At 41.4% G+C, this 17,763-nt stretch overlaps 1 protein-coding gene across 1 annotated transcript; it reads right to left on the reverse strand.

Annotated features, from left to right (window-relative positions):
* Positions 1 to 1,485: 1,485 nt before the first annotated feature.
* LOC108872765 (integrin beta-3) lies at positions 1,486 to 13,043 on the reverse strand. Its single transcript, XM_018660621.2, has 15 exons — positions 12,797 to 13,043; positions 11,680 to 11,765; positions 11,154 to 11,358; positions 10,725 to 10,977; positions 10,429 to 10,591; positions 10,148 to 10,309; positions 9,938 to 10,033; positions 9,752 to 9,841; positions 9,518 to 9,652; positions 9,003 to 9,432; positions 5,315 to 5,537; positions 4,256 to 4,356; positions 3,885 to 4,004; positions 3,333 to 3,499; positions 1,486 to 3,218 (listed from the first exon to the last, which is right to left on the reverse strand). Exons 1-15 carry the CDS (start codon positions 12,891 to 12,893, stop codon positions 3,153 to 3,155), a joined length of 2,394 nt encoding a protein of 797 aa, XP_018516137.1. The 5' UTR covers positions 12,894 to 13,043; the 3' UTR covers positions 1,486 to 3,152.
* Positions 13,044 to 17,763: the final 4,720 nt, after the last annotated feature.

Below are 17,763 nucleotides of genomic sequence, written 5' to 3' on the forward strand. Positions count from 1 at the left end.
GGAAGAAACGTGAAGAGCACTTGCTTCTTTGTCCAGATATCAATGGATGCATAACTACGATAACACTGGCCCCACTGATAATTCACAACCAGACCGTCAACCAGCTCTCTACACTCTACTAAATGCTGCTTGACAATAACATTATCTGCACGAGATTACCAGGCTGTGTATGCTGCAACATTTGATCAGTGCAGTGTTTATACACTAGAGGGAGACAGATGCCAGGATTATCTTTGCTTAGGCCCACTGGTGTCACTCTGACCCACATGTATGAGGAGAATGTTGGGCCTGAAATTGCTCAGGTCAACAGAGAACTCATAGGCTGAGCTTAAATGCTGATCATTATGCATTTCTGGATCGATTTTTGTAAACACCCATATTTCCTCCCAAGGACATTCTCTGTTTTCTTGCTTTCCAGGAGTCTATGTATATAGCCTACAGCAGCTAATTGCTGGCTTCCTATTTTTTGCCTAGAGAAAGAGATTTACTGATAAAGACCAGAATAGTCATATATACGGAAGTGTGACTGTAAAAAACAACAAAGTTGTTTTTATTTTTGTCACTGTTTTATTTTTGTTTTGTTTTGTTTTTTGTACAGTTTGATGCACTTGTTAAATCATAGCTGTGGCATGCACTGCAACAGCAACCCTAAAATGTTGTTTACTAGATTGAGATCTTGACCTGGTTGTTGTGATGACTTGTGAGTTGTGAGTCAGGAAGTAGTCAACATCTGGATTGAGGTATTAGATTTACAAAGACAGCAGATTGTGACACTCACCATTTACAACAGTGATGTACTGTGAGGTTCAGCAGAGGACAGGAGAGATGCCACATACCAATGAGCATGAACATGTTAGGTTACAGTATGTATTAGTGAAACCTACATCACCTGTAATAGCCATTAAACATATATGGTTATTTTCCCAATATCCACTTTAATATTAACCATAACAGATAATGTACATGAAAACAGTAGAATATGAGCATATTTGATGCATAGTACACATAACCAAAAGAAAGGCAGTGCCTGGTTGTGATGGCTAATAGGAAGATTAGTAATATCAGGGTGATGTGAGCAGGATGTGGTAACATGGATATGCTGACATATGTGTGATTAAGTGCAGGAAATATGCTATAACTTGATAAGGTAGACAGTAACAGGCAGAAATTCTCAACTGACATCTTTCACACACCCATATCATACCGGATTTGTTTGAATTGAATACAAGAACTTATAAAACTAATCCTTTATAGTTTCTTTACTATGATACTTCTGTGACATTGTGAATCAAAGACATAAATTAAGAATGTCTGAGAATGCACAAATATCATCAACATTTAACACACTGATGTGTCTCTCTACTTTGTGTGATGATTTTTAATATTTACATTAAGATATTTTCATCAAAGTATTTCTCATAGTACTTTGTGTAAGAGCTTGCCATTTGTGTGAATGGAGTTGGGAGGCGGAATGAAACACTGAAATCACATGGGGCATCAGTGATATTTATTTGAATGGTCACTCGAGATTGAATGCACATTCTGGGGCCTCTTTTTGTGAGCCTGGCGGCACAGTACAGAACTCAGTCAAATGGTGCTGTCACACTAGAATTTGTTTCACATTAATGTCCATGTGAGATGTGGCGAGATGGTCGAACTGACCCCCGTCTTTCGCTTCATGCAGAGTTCAATCTGATAGAACCTGAAGATCTTATGATCACTGTGTTTTTCTTGGTAATAGGACACCAATTTATTTATGATCCATTACCCTCTGCAGTTAAACAGTGAAGGGGTTTAATATGTGGTCTAGTTTATTATGTTGTATTTCTTTATTTTAAACACATATTGCTTTGGAGTTGAAATGTGAATCTAAAACACTTGTCCTTTAGGCTTTTGCAAGTCTGAAATTAATAAAGAGTAAAATCAGCTCTGCTCTCATTTGTTGAAAGGAAACCAAATGTCAGGCATCACAGAAAGACTGGTGAAGTCAGATATAATGAATCTTTATGCATTCCCCCACTGTGAAGAACTAAAGGATTCTTTAAAAAAGTGTGCAAAAATAAACCAACAAACAAGTAAAACAAACAAACAAACAAAACAGTTTTCTGACCATGTCCTGAGAGAGGATTAGAGCTGTACAACCAGAATTCATCTCACACTGTACTAATATTTCCCATACAGAGGTTTCAAACAAGCAAGAGGGATTTCCAAATTAACAAATGCATGGCATTTTGGCCATGTGCAATAAAATCTGCTCAAATACACAAATAAAGAGTATGGTATTTCAGTGTAACACAATGCTGGTCAGTAGGAAATTGAAACATTTCAAACAATTTATAGCTCAGCAGTGACAGGACAGATCACCATTTTTTGAAATACTTTTACAAATAAAATGAACAATTAAACAGCCCAACAAACACAAAAACAGGTGATGATGCAGTGATAAAGAAACATGTCATAGCACTCATAAAGCTACCATTGATGGTAAGCATTTCAAAAACAATATAGACCACAATCTTCACTGTAAACCAAATCAGCCTAGAGGCTGCAGTTAACTGCTCCACAGAGTGCTGCATTCTTGACAAAATAATTACTATAAATGATTTTGTTAAAAATAATGTTTATTAAAAATAAAGGAGATGCTAATGTGTATAGAAGCCCTTGAAGCATGTTTTAATAATGTATAAAAATTCCACAGTGCACATTTTGGGTATACTGATGAACTTTGTTGTGATTAATCTGAAATTGCCTTTTTCAATTTAGTGAAAAGGAAACTGCGAAATAGGCTGCAGCTGCACTCTGAAAGACAAAATTATAACAAGGAAACCACAGTCCGACAGCAGCAGCAGCAGTTCCCTTAACCGTACCTTGACAATATAATCCAATCTGACTGCATGGGCAGCACTGAGAGAATGTCACAGACATGGCACAGCAGAAAACGGACGAGCATGCAACTGCCTGTGACTTATATTAACAGTTCTAGTCATTTTTACAATGTGTACAATTATTTCATCACGATGTTGACAGCAATAACTACTTTTCAGCTACAGTAGCTAGTCACATGACAGTGTAGGCTTCTTCCCATCCATTTCTGTGCTACTACATTCCATCTTTGTCATTGTCCCCTGAGTTTTTCTTGTTCCATTTAGTCGTTAGTTGCCTCTGTACGCTACATTGGTGAAGGTGGAGGTTGCTCCTTTATACAAAGGATTGTTAGCCTGGGAAATGAAAACAGAGGTAACGCTGTTTAATTCAACCTCACACTAATATCCAAAAATGGTAGCCATATTCTGTTAAAGCTCCTATTTTACTTAATTACAAATATTTCTCACCGTATCCCATTTGGCTTTGGTTCTTTCCTCCTCAAATTTGGCATACTCTCTGCGATCATGGATGGTGACCAGCAGCTTCCAGATTAACAGACCAACAAGGCCCAGCAGCAGAATGGCTCCAGCCACTGCCATGAGCACAACCAAGATATCTGGACCCTCAGGGCACTCTGAGAGATGAGAGACAGAGGGGTGCAGAGAGAGTTAATTCAAAAGAGTTAATTTCTGGTGCTGGTTTGTTAGCAGTGGAGCACACTCATGAGGTTAAGCAACCACCGCAGCAGTCCACTGTCAGGCACTCCACTGCGCAACAACTCAGTACACTGATGTATTTGGGTTTCTGTGGTGTGGCAGAGTATAGCTGTGGTCAACAGGCTGATGATGTGTTCTTTAAAGAATAGCATATTACTAGATGCACACACTGTTCCCCAGCTTGCCAGACACAGGCTGAAATGGCATCCAAGAACACACTATTCTGTCTTAATAATGTGCCCAAAATATAACCCCCAGTTCTCTCTTAAATGTCTCAAACATGTACAGAAACTCTTACAGTACCTGGCTCTTTTACCACAAACAGATTGGATTTGCCACTGTCATCTTCATGATACTGGAAGTGCACCACGCAGTCATTTTCATCTTTGTATGAGCAATTCACTGCATTTCTGTCATTGAAAACTGTGGGATAAAGATGTCAAGAAGAAGAAAGGGTGATATAAATGATTTTAAAGTATCATAAGTTGTCTTTAAAAACATTTAATATTTATCAGTCCATAATACCCTATGATCTCAATGCATGTATTAAGGCTCTTACTGCTTTCAAGCTTTACTGTTGTTTTCCACCAGCAGCAAAACAACAGTAAAGCTTTTCCACAAAAGGGTCACTATTACATTATGTAGTAAGAAGATTGGAGATGAGGGTATCTCACCCAGTTCAGCCACTTCCGTGATTTCATCTTTGCAGATTCTATTGCAGCTGTTGTCTTCGATGTACTGTCCTCTCTTGAAGTGCTGACACTCAACACACGCCCTGCAAACAGGGTCCTACTCTGTTACTTTTATACACAGTACACAGTGTGCAGTACATACTACTGACTCTCTTAAGTAGCAGTGTGTGGTTCAATTTGATATACAGGGAATGGACAAAAGAATAGAAACACAAAAAGCTTGTCAAGCAAGTCAAGTTCGAACCTGTGTTAATATCTGCTGACTGTCAAGGCCAAGGGAGAAGGTTGACTTTTTTCTGCTGTATGTGAAACCACACCTGAAGTTGTTAAAAATGTGTGTGGGAGTAGTTTGTTATCATCCTGGAATGTCAGAACATCATGGTGGAACAAAATCAAAATCTTGGCTGTGGATTATTTTCCTGGTGAGCAGCAGGGTCTGAAGATGGCAAAGTCAGTTATTTAGTTGGTGGGAGAATTTGTTAAAGTGGTAGTGGTGTGATGGTCACATGCCAAGAGCTTCAGCCATTATTGCGTTTACAATACAAGAGGTAAGAATACATCTTCTGAGAATGAGCTGCTATCAGAAAGTGACAAGATGGGTCGGCTAGCCCAGGGCTAAGTGGTTAGTCTGCTAACTTCAGTAGAAGGAAAACAGTGATAGAGCTAGAAGCAAAACATTGCAGTTGCTTTACACTGCTGGATACAGCTCTTGGTGAGTAAAGGAATGAAGTTTTATGCTGAACTCACATTTGTTAAGTAAACAGTTGTTAATGCTTGGCTATGTATAGAAAAACTTACAGATAGCTCCCTTAAGGAGAAACAGGGTAATAAAAAATGATTTTAGGGTATAGTAAGTTTTCTTTGAAAACAAATATTCCATTGCTCAATAGAACATGATAGCTCACCAACTACTAACCTAGTTGCCATGAGTATAGATATTAATGGGTCCTCAGAATGATTTCTAATTATTTGATTGACCCCTTGAGCTTTCATCTGATGCCACCATCAGGCCAGTGTATGTTTTTTGTGTGATGAACTTACTTTTTAATAGTGCAGGAATCAGGACAGGTGGGGCATTTCTCACAGGTAGCTCCATAGGCACCAGGCTGAGTGCACTGACAAACCCCACACTCACAGTTACCCCGGCCGCTGCACAGCAGGCCAATGCTGGACGAGCAGCTGTCTGTGCGTGTGGAGCAGTTACAGTTTTCTCCTGTCCAGCCAGCATCGCATTGGCAGTAGCCACAGTTGCACTTCCCATGATCTGAAAGAATAAAAAAAAGATCAGGATGTTAATCTTATAATAGTCCTTCAAAATATTAATTCTTTCGCCTCAGATATGTGCGGTTCAAACATTACATCTATCTGTCAGCGCTCATAATCCTGTGGGTGGGGTCAGGCAAACAATACCATGCAATAACAATTACGCAATTAAGAAATTAATCACAGTGTGTGTGTATGTGTGTGTTTTATTGTTTTAGATCTATAGGCGTCTGTGGGTTGTCAGTTGTTGCCTATCAACCTGTGTGTTTTTTAAACACTGAAACATGTTGCATGCTTAGGCAAGTGCACCTCTGGGTGCATTTGTAGATTCTGCATGTAATTACTAGTTAGGTGTAAAGTGTTACTGTGCTGTTGTAAGTGTTGTTTGTGTACTCATCTGTTACTTGTTACTTTTTAAAATTAAAATGTTGCCTTTGGTTTATTAAAAAACAAAGCACTAACCTATGCTATATCAAGTGGGTAATGCAAAAGTACTTTAATGAGTTACTTTTAATTATGAGTATGAGTAAGAATTGTGTACTGCTCCGTTTGTCTTTACTCAACATCTATTCTTTGGAACAATGCTAGGTAACAACTTAACTTTTAAAATGAACTGTTTTTAAATCCCATCTTACTCAGTATGGACATTGCACATAGCTCTTAATCATCCCTATTCTAACAAAGGCGTGAAATGTTGTTTCCTCTTCTCCTCAGAAAGGAACACACACACACAGAGAGAGAGAGAGAGAGAGAGAGAGAGAGAGAGAGAGAGAGAGAGAGAGAGAGGAGAGAGAGAGAGAGAGAGAGAGAGAGAGAGAGAGAGAGAGAGAAATCCTCAAACTCTAAGGAAGTGTTGAAAGAACAAAAGGCAGGTCATTCTAGGAACAGTGGTACAGTGTGGTACACAGCCATTTACTGACAGAATCTGGAGGCAAGCTTTTCTCCCTGGATTACAGAGAACCACCCTACATCAGCACATTAGGCTACCTTAGAAACAGAGGCAGAACCCCAGAGACTACAGTGTTCTTAGCGAGAAACCAAACAGGATTTGGCACTGGATGACTAATAGTGAAGTGGGTGAGTCACAGCCCAGCTGGATCAGACTGGAAGAGTGACTGGTCATGAAATATCACAGAAGGTCCAAGGGTCCCTAATTCCTGGGCTCAAAACAAATCATCCAATGTTGTAAACTCACGGAAACAAGTCCCCTGTCTCCGCCCTGTCTACCACAGCTTCTCTTTTGGATTGCATTAATAGCAGCGATAAGAACAGACATGGGTGCTGGTGGTGTTGTCACTGGTTAATGGTTAACACTCACATATAATGCTTTGCGCGTTGAGTGTGCCAACAAGATAGCAGCTAAGACATGGAGAAAAAAAATCTACAATATTTCTTGTTAAAAAAATAAGACAACCACATCACTGTAAGAATGGATGTTTTTGCAGTGTAGAGCACTTAACAAAAGTAAGTAGCTGTCTTGTTCTCATTATTTGTAAAGTTGATTTACACATAAAAGGGAAGTTTTAGGTTTACATCATCCTACTCTCTCTGTGAGACTGCACAGTAATCCAGCCCATTAATCACATGCCTGGGCTTTAGAGGAGGCTAATGTGGGGGGACATGATAAAAGGACAAAAACAAGGATAAAGACAGAACAGTTAAACAGAATAGTACACAGCTAGCTGAAGAGAGCCAACAGTGGAGACAGACATACTGGAGAGAGAAGAGGTTCGGCAAATTGCCAGCAGAGGAATGCAAACTTTCCTGTTCTTTCTGTCCTCATATTTATGGGCCCTGGGTCTGTGCTTGCTGACTGCTGCTCCCTGGCCTTTCCCCAGTCCCTCAGCCCCTCAGCAGTGGAGGAAATACACAGCCACAGGGAAAATCACAGAGATGGAGCTTTTTGTAGCTCCAATTGAGCTGGGGCCGAGGGACGCTTGTTCTTTAAAGACAACGTCATGACTGTACTGACACACAGCAACTTAGTGGTCCTGAATTGAGCTCTGTGGACTGTCTCACACCAATTATGGCTTTATGTGTGTGTGTGTGTGTGTGTGTGTGTAGGTGTTTGGGTTGGGTGAGTGTGCACCCAGGCCCTTGCTGTCATCGCTGAATGCCTTAATACCTGTCTCTCAGAAAAACAACCTCTCTTGGGAAATACTCCAAACTCCTCCTTGCCATATTCCTGGAAAATTTCAAAGCTTTCCAACACAGACATTACCCTGAATATTATCCTTCATGACGCACCCACAAGGGGCCCTCTGTGAGTACATGCTGTATACACCAATTTGATCATTCGTGTCAGATTAAAGTCATTTCCTGAATGTTGCACTTTCAGTTAAGATAACTGGAAACTGCATCACAGTAGAAGAGTATAGAACTTTTAATTCATAATGAAGTCAAATGTTTGTTCCAGTGATTAATTATTGGCATGGTATGGCATCTTTTAGACCCTCCCTGTATTGTAATCATCCACAAAGCTCTGTCAGGTAACACACAACTTTGTTCATAGGCCAAGTATTATCCCAAATTGGTGGTTGAGGCCCCCTTTAAATAAGCAGGGTATGTCAAACATGAGACTTTCCATTTGAATCAGAGCTGGTATGCATAGCTGGAGTTTGCTCTGCTTAATATACGTAAAGATAAAGGATCAGTTTTCCTATTCTGTTACTCCCATGCCTCCATTCTTACAATCACACACCAAAACTGCTTTTACATGAAATTACCCAGTGACAAAGCCTATTAAAATTTTATCACTGTGATTGAGTAACTGTGCACTGAGCTGTGCAGACTTGTAATGGGGAGTGATAGAGAATCGTGCCACACTGCCGTGAATAGTAAGAACACCGGTCAAACTCAGGCAGCAGTAATTGGGTGTGTTCTCAGACTAGCCTTTAATAGCGTACACACAGCAAGTTTACAGGCCTGACAGAGAACTGGTCATTTGTAAGCTTTACTGTTTATGTTTGGCAGTTAAATGATGCAATAATTTACGTGTCTTTGACAAAGATGGTCATGATAATGGAGCATTAGTTTTGAATAAGCTGTGGATTTTTCATTTGTCATGCTTCCTAAGTAAACTGACTAAGGTGTGTTTACAGACGGAGAGAGACTTGAAACAACTGAAGTATGTTCTAGTAATTTGAAGGGATGAGGCCTCGGAACAGGGAAAAGGAAGGGAAGGACGACCTCATCTTTCCTGCTAACAATGAAAGGGAATGTCTTACACCGTGGAATACCAGTGAGTGACGTCAATACAATATGTTGGTCTTGTTTTTAATAATTTAGCCACTATAATAAGGGTTTTTTAACCTCTGTACCACGATGAATCAGGGTGCTTTGACGTTTTTGGGTAGATACTGGTTACCTACCTATCACTGTCAGATCCATTAATAACACACTGGTGTTGGTAAACCTGCAGAGAAGACTAAGACTGATCATGACAGAAAGACGTGCATCTACTCACCAGAGCAAAGTGCCCCTTTAAACCGCAAGCAGTTGAAGTCGTCACACTCGCAGTACTGTCCCCAAACCTGACCATGCTCACTCGTGTGGCAAGAGCACTGTCCGCATAAGCAGTCTCCTCTCCTATTGCAGACTGGGCTGTCTTGCTTTGGCATGCAGTTGGCATCATCAGTCGGACTGTAGTCCTCCACTGAACACTCGCATCGGGGGCCCAGGCGACCCTGGTGACACTGACACACGCCGCACTCGTAGGTCCCATTGCCGTTGCTACAGAGGGGACTGTCAACTTCCTTGTTTGCCTCACAGTTGCAAGTGCACGCAAACTCCACCGTGACCTCCAGGGAGTCCTTGAAGCCCCGCGGTTTGATGGTAAAAGTGCGGCTCTTCTCCTTGGGGCAGCCGCGCAATTGAGCCTCCACGCTGAATGACACCTGAGGAGGAGGAGATGTTTGTGTGATAATCTGGGTGTGTAGATACCACATGTGGGACATTTTCAGTGTCTCAGCTGATACATACCGTGTCTCCAACTTTGAGGCCTGAACAGGACTTGAGTCCACGGATGATCTCTCCATTTAGGCAGGAGGCATTGAAGGAGAGATTCAACTCCTCTGGGACTTCCAGCAGCTCCAGCTCCACTTTAGAGCGGATTTTCTGCTCAACAAAAGTTATCAATCGCACCTTATTTATTGTACATATGAAATAACGAACATCAATTTGCATGTTGACTTTATTGTCCTCAGGAAACCTTACCGCATAAGCCTCCTCAATGAGCTGAATAACATTCCCAGAGTCATCGGATAGGGTTCCTACTACCGTGCCTGGAATGAGCCTACTGTACTCCTGGGAAGACAGACATGACAGCAAGAGTTTTTGTATTTCTCTTATCAAAAGCTAAAATAAATTCATGCTGTGGAAGAAGCAGTACAGTCTGCTTACCTGGTAGAGTGGCACCACGTAGCTCGTCACGGCAAAAATCAAATTGATGTTATTTTCAGACATTTTTTCAGTCATGAGTGCCAAGGAGGGGTAGTCCTGGAAGACACAGGATGCAAATAGTTTTCAGCAGAGGCAGAGTCTGTCCAGTGCCTCAAATAACTCTCATAAACCATTGTGAATGAATGAAATGGCTTAAATTTCTGTCTTTACCAGCACAGTGGTTTTGTTGTAAACATTGTCATCATCAAGGTGACACTGTCCATCGTTGGGCTGGACAATGCCAGCTATACGCCCATCCAGGGCGATGTGAGTTTTGGCATCAGTGGTGAACACCAGTAGATGTGAGGCGTCTGGACGCCAGCCGATTTTGTCCTAATGATGACAAAGAAAAAATAAAGTAAGCAAAGGAAAGGCTAATCTGTACATATGCACACACATGCACGTGACTGAATGTGTGTACGTGTAGCTCTGTGTGATTACAATTTTTATACCTTGCACACCACAGCCTGCATGATGGCATCAAATCCACCCTCTGGAGCGTCTCTATTTCTAGACACCTCCTGTTTCTCCACCTCCTCCGTGAAGCGTGCCACCTTCTCCGTCAGCTGCAGCACATGCTTAAACCCGAACTGAGCCTGGCATGTTTGACTAATTCTGTGTATATTGAATAGGTGAAAGGGGGGATAAGAAATCAGCGAGGGAGAAAAATCTGTTTTAACTTGTTTACAACTGGATGGGTTTTCTCAAAATATTAGCTCCTCACACCAACCAAAACCTCCTCACCTACCCATAGCAAGGGTTTTTCACTGCCTCTGGAGGATAGGTGTACATGTAAGGGGATGTGGTCTTGTCCACAAAGGCTCCAAACCCCATGCGCAGGTTGCTTGTTGTGCGGCCCATGGTCACGGCAAGCTCACTGCCCAAAGTGCGAAGGCGAGCCAAGTCATCCTTCATTGAAAATGAAAGATCCATCAGGTAGTAGAGGTCCACTGGGTAATCCTCCACCTGTTTCACTGACACAGTGAAACGCTTGGTATCGCCTGAAAGGCAAAGAGTAGAGGGCCGCAGAAGGAGAGATGAAACAGATTCAGTTTTCATTACATGAGCTTAAGAGGTGTTTCTCAACCTTGTCTTTCAGATGAAGTGCATGTATCTGGTAGTTCATGTCTGGTCCTTTAGCATTTTTATGGGTGATGTCCAGTGTGTGTAAAAGTACCTGGTCTTAGTACCATGTGAACTTTCTGAGGCTTTATCTGAGTGACATCCTCAGCTGTACCCGAGGCCTTGTCGCTGAGTGGTACATCCTTCTGAATAGTCAATATGCTGGAGGGAAACTCCAGAGATGTCGCACTGCACCCTCCATCCAGCAGATTCTGTTTCAGGTCGCAGCGGGACACACTGGATCCCTTTTTCCCAAACACCTTAAACAAACAAGGAACTGACAAGTTACTAAAGTACCATTACATAACAGAAAATTAGGAAAAAGCTTTTTTAGGTTTGTTGGTTTATCCACTAAGTAGCAGGCTTAGCCATCTCCCAAATACAGGAGCCCCAAGGACTGCAATAACTCCTCTCTGCTCAGAGACAGTATAACCATGTTGAAGAATCAGCATGAACAAACAACAGAGGATGACAACAAGAAGAATGCTGTTGGGAAATTAGGTTTGTGTTACAACTTGCTGAGCTGAGCAGAGAATAAGAGAAGTGCACTAGACACTGTGTGGATATGTAGGTGTTTTTACCTCCTGAGAGCACCAAGCACAGCTGGGGTGGACAGCCAAGCACTGTTGACACGTAGTGACACCTCGTGATGTGCAGATGTTAGAACCTGTGACACCGACATCACCACATATGTGGTCCAGGAAAAGACACACATACTGTAAATAACACTGCTGACCACATTTAAAAAATAAATAAATAAATCGGCAGCATTAGGCAACTGATATCACCGCCATTAGATTCAGTCTTTTACAAGAGTACTGAATTTTTGTACTTTGGCTATCTCAGCAAACTGCACTTGTGACTGAGCTTGTCATTTGATGAAAGTCAACAATTTTTTTTCTCCATACTCTTTTCTGTTATCTGGTGTAGTCTATGGGTGCGGCTCACTAGAGTAAAACACAGGAGCACAGTCACTAATGTTAATTTACCTCTGATAACCTTTGGTAAAAATCAGTAATCTGACAGAATATACATGGAAACAAACTTAATGTAACTTTTGAATAGGTGCCTGAAATCATATAATTAGTCAAATCAAGCTGCTTCAATGGCCCATGAAGTAAATATACACAACTTAAGGACCTGATAAGGCTGAGTTAAAAGCACCACAGCTTTTTTTTTCAGTACCTGGGGATTATAGAAACTACAGAACTTTGCAGAGACTTTACAGAAAAGTCTGACAGTTTTTTTTTAAGGAAAAGTAAAGCCATAAAGCACACATACATGTATACATTCTCAGTTAGTTAGTCTGTTAATTTAACAAACAAACAAAATCCTAGATGACTGTGGACCCCCCCCGGGGTGACTGTGGTGAACCCCTGGCTATTGCGCTCTGAGAAACACATCCTGACTATTTTCACTCCCTTATAAGGTAAGGTGGCGATAAACTCCAGCGGTTCAGCGCAATTACAACAGTGTGGCTAAACACATGTCAGGAAACAGTGAATTATCCCGTCTTCCCTTTGAGAACTTTATATGAAACAACTGATCGATCTGATCATCAGAACATGTACTGTAAACACACCTTCAGAGATGCCCTACAACTCGGGCGGAAACACCCCCAGGGCGCCTAAGCAGGTGAAAGATTTAAAAGTAGCCTAAAGAATTTGAAAAAACAAAACAAAACAAAACACGTCTTACCGAAAACTTGTGATGCCGATGACAAAAAGAGAAATAGAATGACTAGACGGTTTAAAAAAGTTCCCATGGCTGAGGAGTAACGGAGCCGACCTGACATAAGTCGTGTGTGTTCCCTCTGGGTTTCCTCACTCCGCAACTTCAACGCTTTTCCTCATTCTTGACTTGACTGAACGCATGTTGGGTACTGCTTTACCTCATACATGAAGCTCTCTCTTCACTCAGTCTGAGAACAGCTATGGGTATGGACTAGCTGAGACTCGTCCCTTAATGTGCATGATATCCTTTCCTGATGTTTTTCAAATTACCAAAGAACAACCATGACGAATAATCAGAAATTACTCAAAGCCTACCTCATTGTCTGTGGACTAAGTGACTGTACATTTACTTACTTTACTAACAACAGACTACTTTAATGGTTCTTCCTGACAAGAAACACCTGGACAGTTTTTAAAGTCTCCACAAGAAATGAATGTATTTTAGTTTTAGTTAAATATTTTTAATGCCACATTAGAAATATCTAATTTGAATAAATAAATAAGTGATTTATTAAAGTTTTTCTTTAACTTCTACACTGTCAATAGACAATTCTTACCTTTTTCCATCTTATCTCTGTCTCCACTGTGAGTTGCATTGTGTAAAAACAGTGAACATCAACACTAACACTGGACATTAAAGTATATTATTTTGAACTGGACATTAAAGTTTATTATTTTGTCATTTGTGATTGTGAACCTACCACAAACTGAAGACTTGGTTAGAACTAGTGTGGAAGTAGGTCTGTGAAGGTGGGGTGAATATTTAACTTACAGATACAGTTCACTTGAAACCAGAGTGCTTCTGGCACTATTCAAAAACAGTCTACAGTGACTTTCTATTAAATATAAACCACTTTGCATGTCACCCTGCCCTCTACTGGTTTGGAAAGAGAACAACATAACAGTTAAAAGATAAAAAGCACAAAATGCTGTTTCAAATGATGTGTGTGTAATTGGAAAACCACTGAATATCCATTTAGAACTCTGGACTCAAAAATAAATGAATTGCCACAAATACTTGAAGCACCCGACATAAAACTGTGGAGTTGTGATAAAAGGACCCCTAGTGGGAAAAATAATATATGATAGGATATACACAGGGCTCATCATAAGTAGGTGATTGTGATCAGCAGCCAGTTGCTTCCTGACCGATTTTGTCACAAGCTACTGCCGTGTAATACGTATTCCCTAGATACAGTGGGGCCAAGCTCTCTGTCCTACTCACTAAAATGTATGATTCCGATAAGTGCCTGCCACAGAAAACCCTCTTGCCATTTCAGTGAATGATGGAGCATGCGGAAATTTGCCAGCTTCTAAAACAAGGGGAGAAAAAAAGAAATAAAAAGAAAATGAGGCAGAAAATGGGATAAAAGCTAAGATTGCCCTATAGAAATGAACTTTGGGAAGTGTGTTGTGGTGGTGGTGTGTGTGTGTGTGTGTGTGTGTGTGTGTGTGTGTGGTGGGGCTCGTAGAGGCAGACAATGCTTCTTATCGCTGCACTTGTCCATTTATTGAATCTTTATCCCTTTGCCCTGCTCTTATTCTCCGGCTGGTTGCTAAGTTACTGCCACCCGTGTCCAAGAATTGCCGCTAGAAGAAATGACAGAAATAGAGAAATAAGTAGAAAAGCTATAATAGTCAACTGTTCTGCTGGCATTAAGCTCTCAGTGTGGGTGGTGCAGGTAATACACTGTGGGCAATCAAACCCCCTCTCCAGTATTGACTGATTTGGATCTATTCGTTCCAAACGCCTTCTGTGGCAACCACCGCCACAGACGAATGGCATTTTGTGAGGAGCATAGCACCAGTTGCCCTGTGTAAAAAGCCAGAGACTGGGTCAGATGGCAGCCAATTAAGACTGAACAAGTAGCGAGAAAGTGGGGGTGGGGGCTGGAGGAGGAATGGGTGTGGAGGGGTCCTGACCTATGTTACAGATCTATCCAGAGCCCTTTAGGCTTTTCACTGAGTCTGAGAACACTGTCGCAGAAAGCCAATATCAAAACGCAATTGCTCTCAGACAAAATCAGTGTTTGGTTAACTACGACCGGCTTACCCTTTCCAGCTTTGTGGGATTTAACTGGCAGGTGGGAGGGTCAAGTGGGGAGATATGAGTTTTTCTGAGGTGAAGGGTCGACTGGCTTATATGAAATGTGCCCCTGGAGTCACTGACGTCGGACAATGTGTATTTGTGTTGTGATGCTTTTTTATCTGATCTGCTTCCTCCTCCTGCTCTAGCCCCTGAGGACTTGCAGCTTCAATTCCTTCTCAGGGGACAATAGCTTATATGTGGAGAAAGTAAAAATGAAATAAATAAATAAGCATACAACTCAGACACAAGGGGTGGAGAAATAGAAAGAGTGCAAGAGGGCATTTGTGTGCTTGCAGTTTTTTAAAGAACATCCAGACTTCAGCGCTGCAAGAGGTCTAATGTAGCCTGCTGTCAAATATAAGAGAGACAGCTGGAAAGAAAGAAGTTGAAGGAAAGAAGGAGACAAACTGGCCAAACGTAGCGAATGAAGGAGCAGTAAAGACAAGGCAGATCATGGCAGCCGGAGTTACTGTGATGTGGAGATGTGTCTAAATGGAAATGAGGTTAATGGGTAGTGGCTGAGTGCGTGAGATGTCTGCACTGCAGAGACGGAGCGAGGGTTTCTTCAATTAGATTCATGAGGTCTGTAATCTGTTTCTCAAACAAACAGATTTTCGGCAACCATTCAGACGGACAGGCTGCAGCAGTGGGTGCAGCACGCACTCTCAGGGAGTCTAATATCCCCCCTGCAAATCAAAGCAATGAAGTCATTACCTCCTTAAAATAACTTTAATGACTGATGGTTGCTTAGTGTGGGGTTGATGTGGGGCACCACTCCGCTGTGCCACTGCATCCCTGCAATCTGCATCAGTGTGTAATTAATGACTGTATTTACATCTACATGATTAAAAGTCTCAAAGGTGGCAAATCCTTCAGATCATAACATGGCCTCTAACACTTTCTCTCACTTACTCATATTTAATGGCTAAAACACACTTTCACCTTCAATGTACACTTCCTACTCTGCCTTGTGTTTCTTTGCGTGTAACTCTGCACACACACTGATTTTCCAGCACACACACAGTGACACAGCGACTCCCTCACAGTCCTGTGTGCGCTTTGATGAGTTAACGGCGTCACATCTTCATGGGGGGAATCTGTTAATTGAAAAGAGGGAAGTTGTGAGGGAAGTCTGTTCACTCTGGGGTAAAGGGACTCCAAAGGGCGTGTCCATTCTGAGTCCTGAGTCATTTCAGGTGCTGTGGCAGCAGCGCCACGAGCAAAGCTGATGTAGGGGTAGGGAGCAGAGGGGAGGTGGGTGGGGTCAAACACCACCTCCTTGTTGCTAGGGATGTCTTCACTTAGTTTGTGTTGCTAGGCTGCCAATTCCCTCATGTTAAGTGGAAACGTCCCCCCCCCACTCTCCCCCTTCCTCCGTCCAGGCACCTCATCACTCCCTCCCTCTCCCTTCTCCTCTAAACCAAAATAACTTCACCAACCATCTGTCACTGGGCTCACAGGTCTACTGTTGCTTAGGAACAAGTCAGACACTCACATTTGCGTCTATATGCATCCTCATATGAATATATCTTCATATACAGCTAGGTTAACAATAACCACGAGTTAGAAACACACAGTATCTCCACCAGTGACCGGCACATCAGTGAAATGTGTAGCATTCATAACACATCCTCAGTCTGACGCTCCAGAGAGTTTGAAGTCATAAATCAGCAACAGGTTCTTCAGTTTATGAAGGTTTCAAAGAGCAAAACTTCTTCAGAGAGATTTAGTGGAGACGTGACAAATTTTCTAAAGACTTTCATTATTAGTTCGAAAGAGAAGAATGCTCGTTATGGTTTCCTCCTCCTTAACTTTGCAGTCACTTTCTCCTCATTTGCAAATTCTTTGTAGTTTTTTTGTAGTTTTAAGCCTCAAAGACGCATTGTTTGTTTTTAACTGTAGCACAGGATTTACATGTTGACAGAGAGATGAAGTGTAAGTACAAGCTGCTTTGCATAATCACATTGCAATGAATACTAGAGTGGAATCAAATTGCATCGCATTGATTCACATGCTGCCAATTAATTTGCGTCAACCAAATCCAAAAGCTAATGAGATTATTTTGATCTTATTGTACACGCAACAAAAAAACCTTGTTTTTCCTGTTGTCAGCCATTAATAAATGATCTGAAAGTAAACTACCTCCAGGCTTATGAAAGGTATTTGTGGATGGAGTTAATCATTGTTTGTACACATGCTTGTCAGTTGGTGACTGAAAGCTGCTTACCCAGGCATCAGGAGCATCCCAAATTGAATTTCATGGCCTTTGTTTTTAGAAAACAGCACATTAATCTGACAAGCTCCACTGACAAGTCTAGTCTTGAGGAGGCAGTTTTTTTATTAACCTGTTGAAATTCATTGCTTCAGGTGTTACATTTCCTCCAAATACAAGTGGGGTGTTAAAATAAAATAGGAAAAGACACATTTGAGTGTGTTTATGTGTGGTATAATTACATGACATTAGCAGTTAGGGGGCATTACAGCAGCTGTAATCCTTTGGCGTTGTAATTAGATAAGAAATATTACGTGTAATAGGTTTTAATTTTGTTATACTACCTATTTTCAGAGATTTTAAGTTTCTCCCTCCTTGCATCACTTACGACTCCATAAAAATCTGCACAGATAGTTTCATAAATTTGAACGGTTTGAAATTTCAGAGCACAAACTAAATGGAAATCACATCTCTCAGATCATTTTCCTGCAGCACAAAATGGTCTCTTGGGTAACTTTCAAACCTAGTGGGCAAGTTTCCATCAGTCAAGAATAAAACTGTCTTTATGCCTAATTGTGTGAAACAGACCCAACATATGCAAACACGACAGTCAGGATTTTCAGCCTTAATA

Source organism: Lates calcarifer, linkage group LG11, assembly GCF_001640805.2.
Source record: "Lates calcarifer isolate ASB-BC8 linkage group LG11, TLL_Latcal_v3, whole genome shotgun sequence".
In the NCBI taxonomy this organism is placed as follows: domain Eukaryota; kingdom Metazoa; phylum Chordata; class Actinopteri; family Centropomidae; genus Lates; species Lates calcarifer.

What these genes read in the sequence shown, in the direction of transcription:
- LOC108872765 (XM_018660621.2), bottom strand. Translation starts at nt 12,893, where the DNA reads ATGTCAGGTCGGCTCCGTTACTCCTCAGCCATGGGAACTTTTTTAAAC. An exon ending in ATCGGCATCACAAGTTTTCG is followed by an intron (nt 11,766 to 12,796) that starts GTAAGACGTGTT and finishes TCGGTGTCACAG; the next exon opens with GTTCTAACATCTGCACATCA. An exon ending in TAAAGGGGCACTTTGCTCTG is followed by an intron (nt 5,538 to 9,002) that starts GTGAGTAGATGC and finishes TTATTCTTTCAG; the next exon opens with ATCATGGGAAGTGCAACTGT.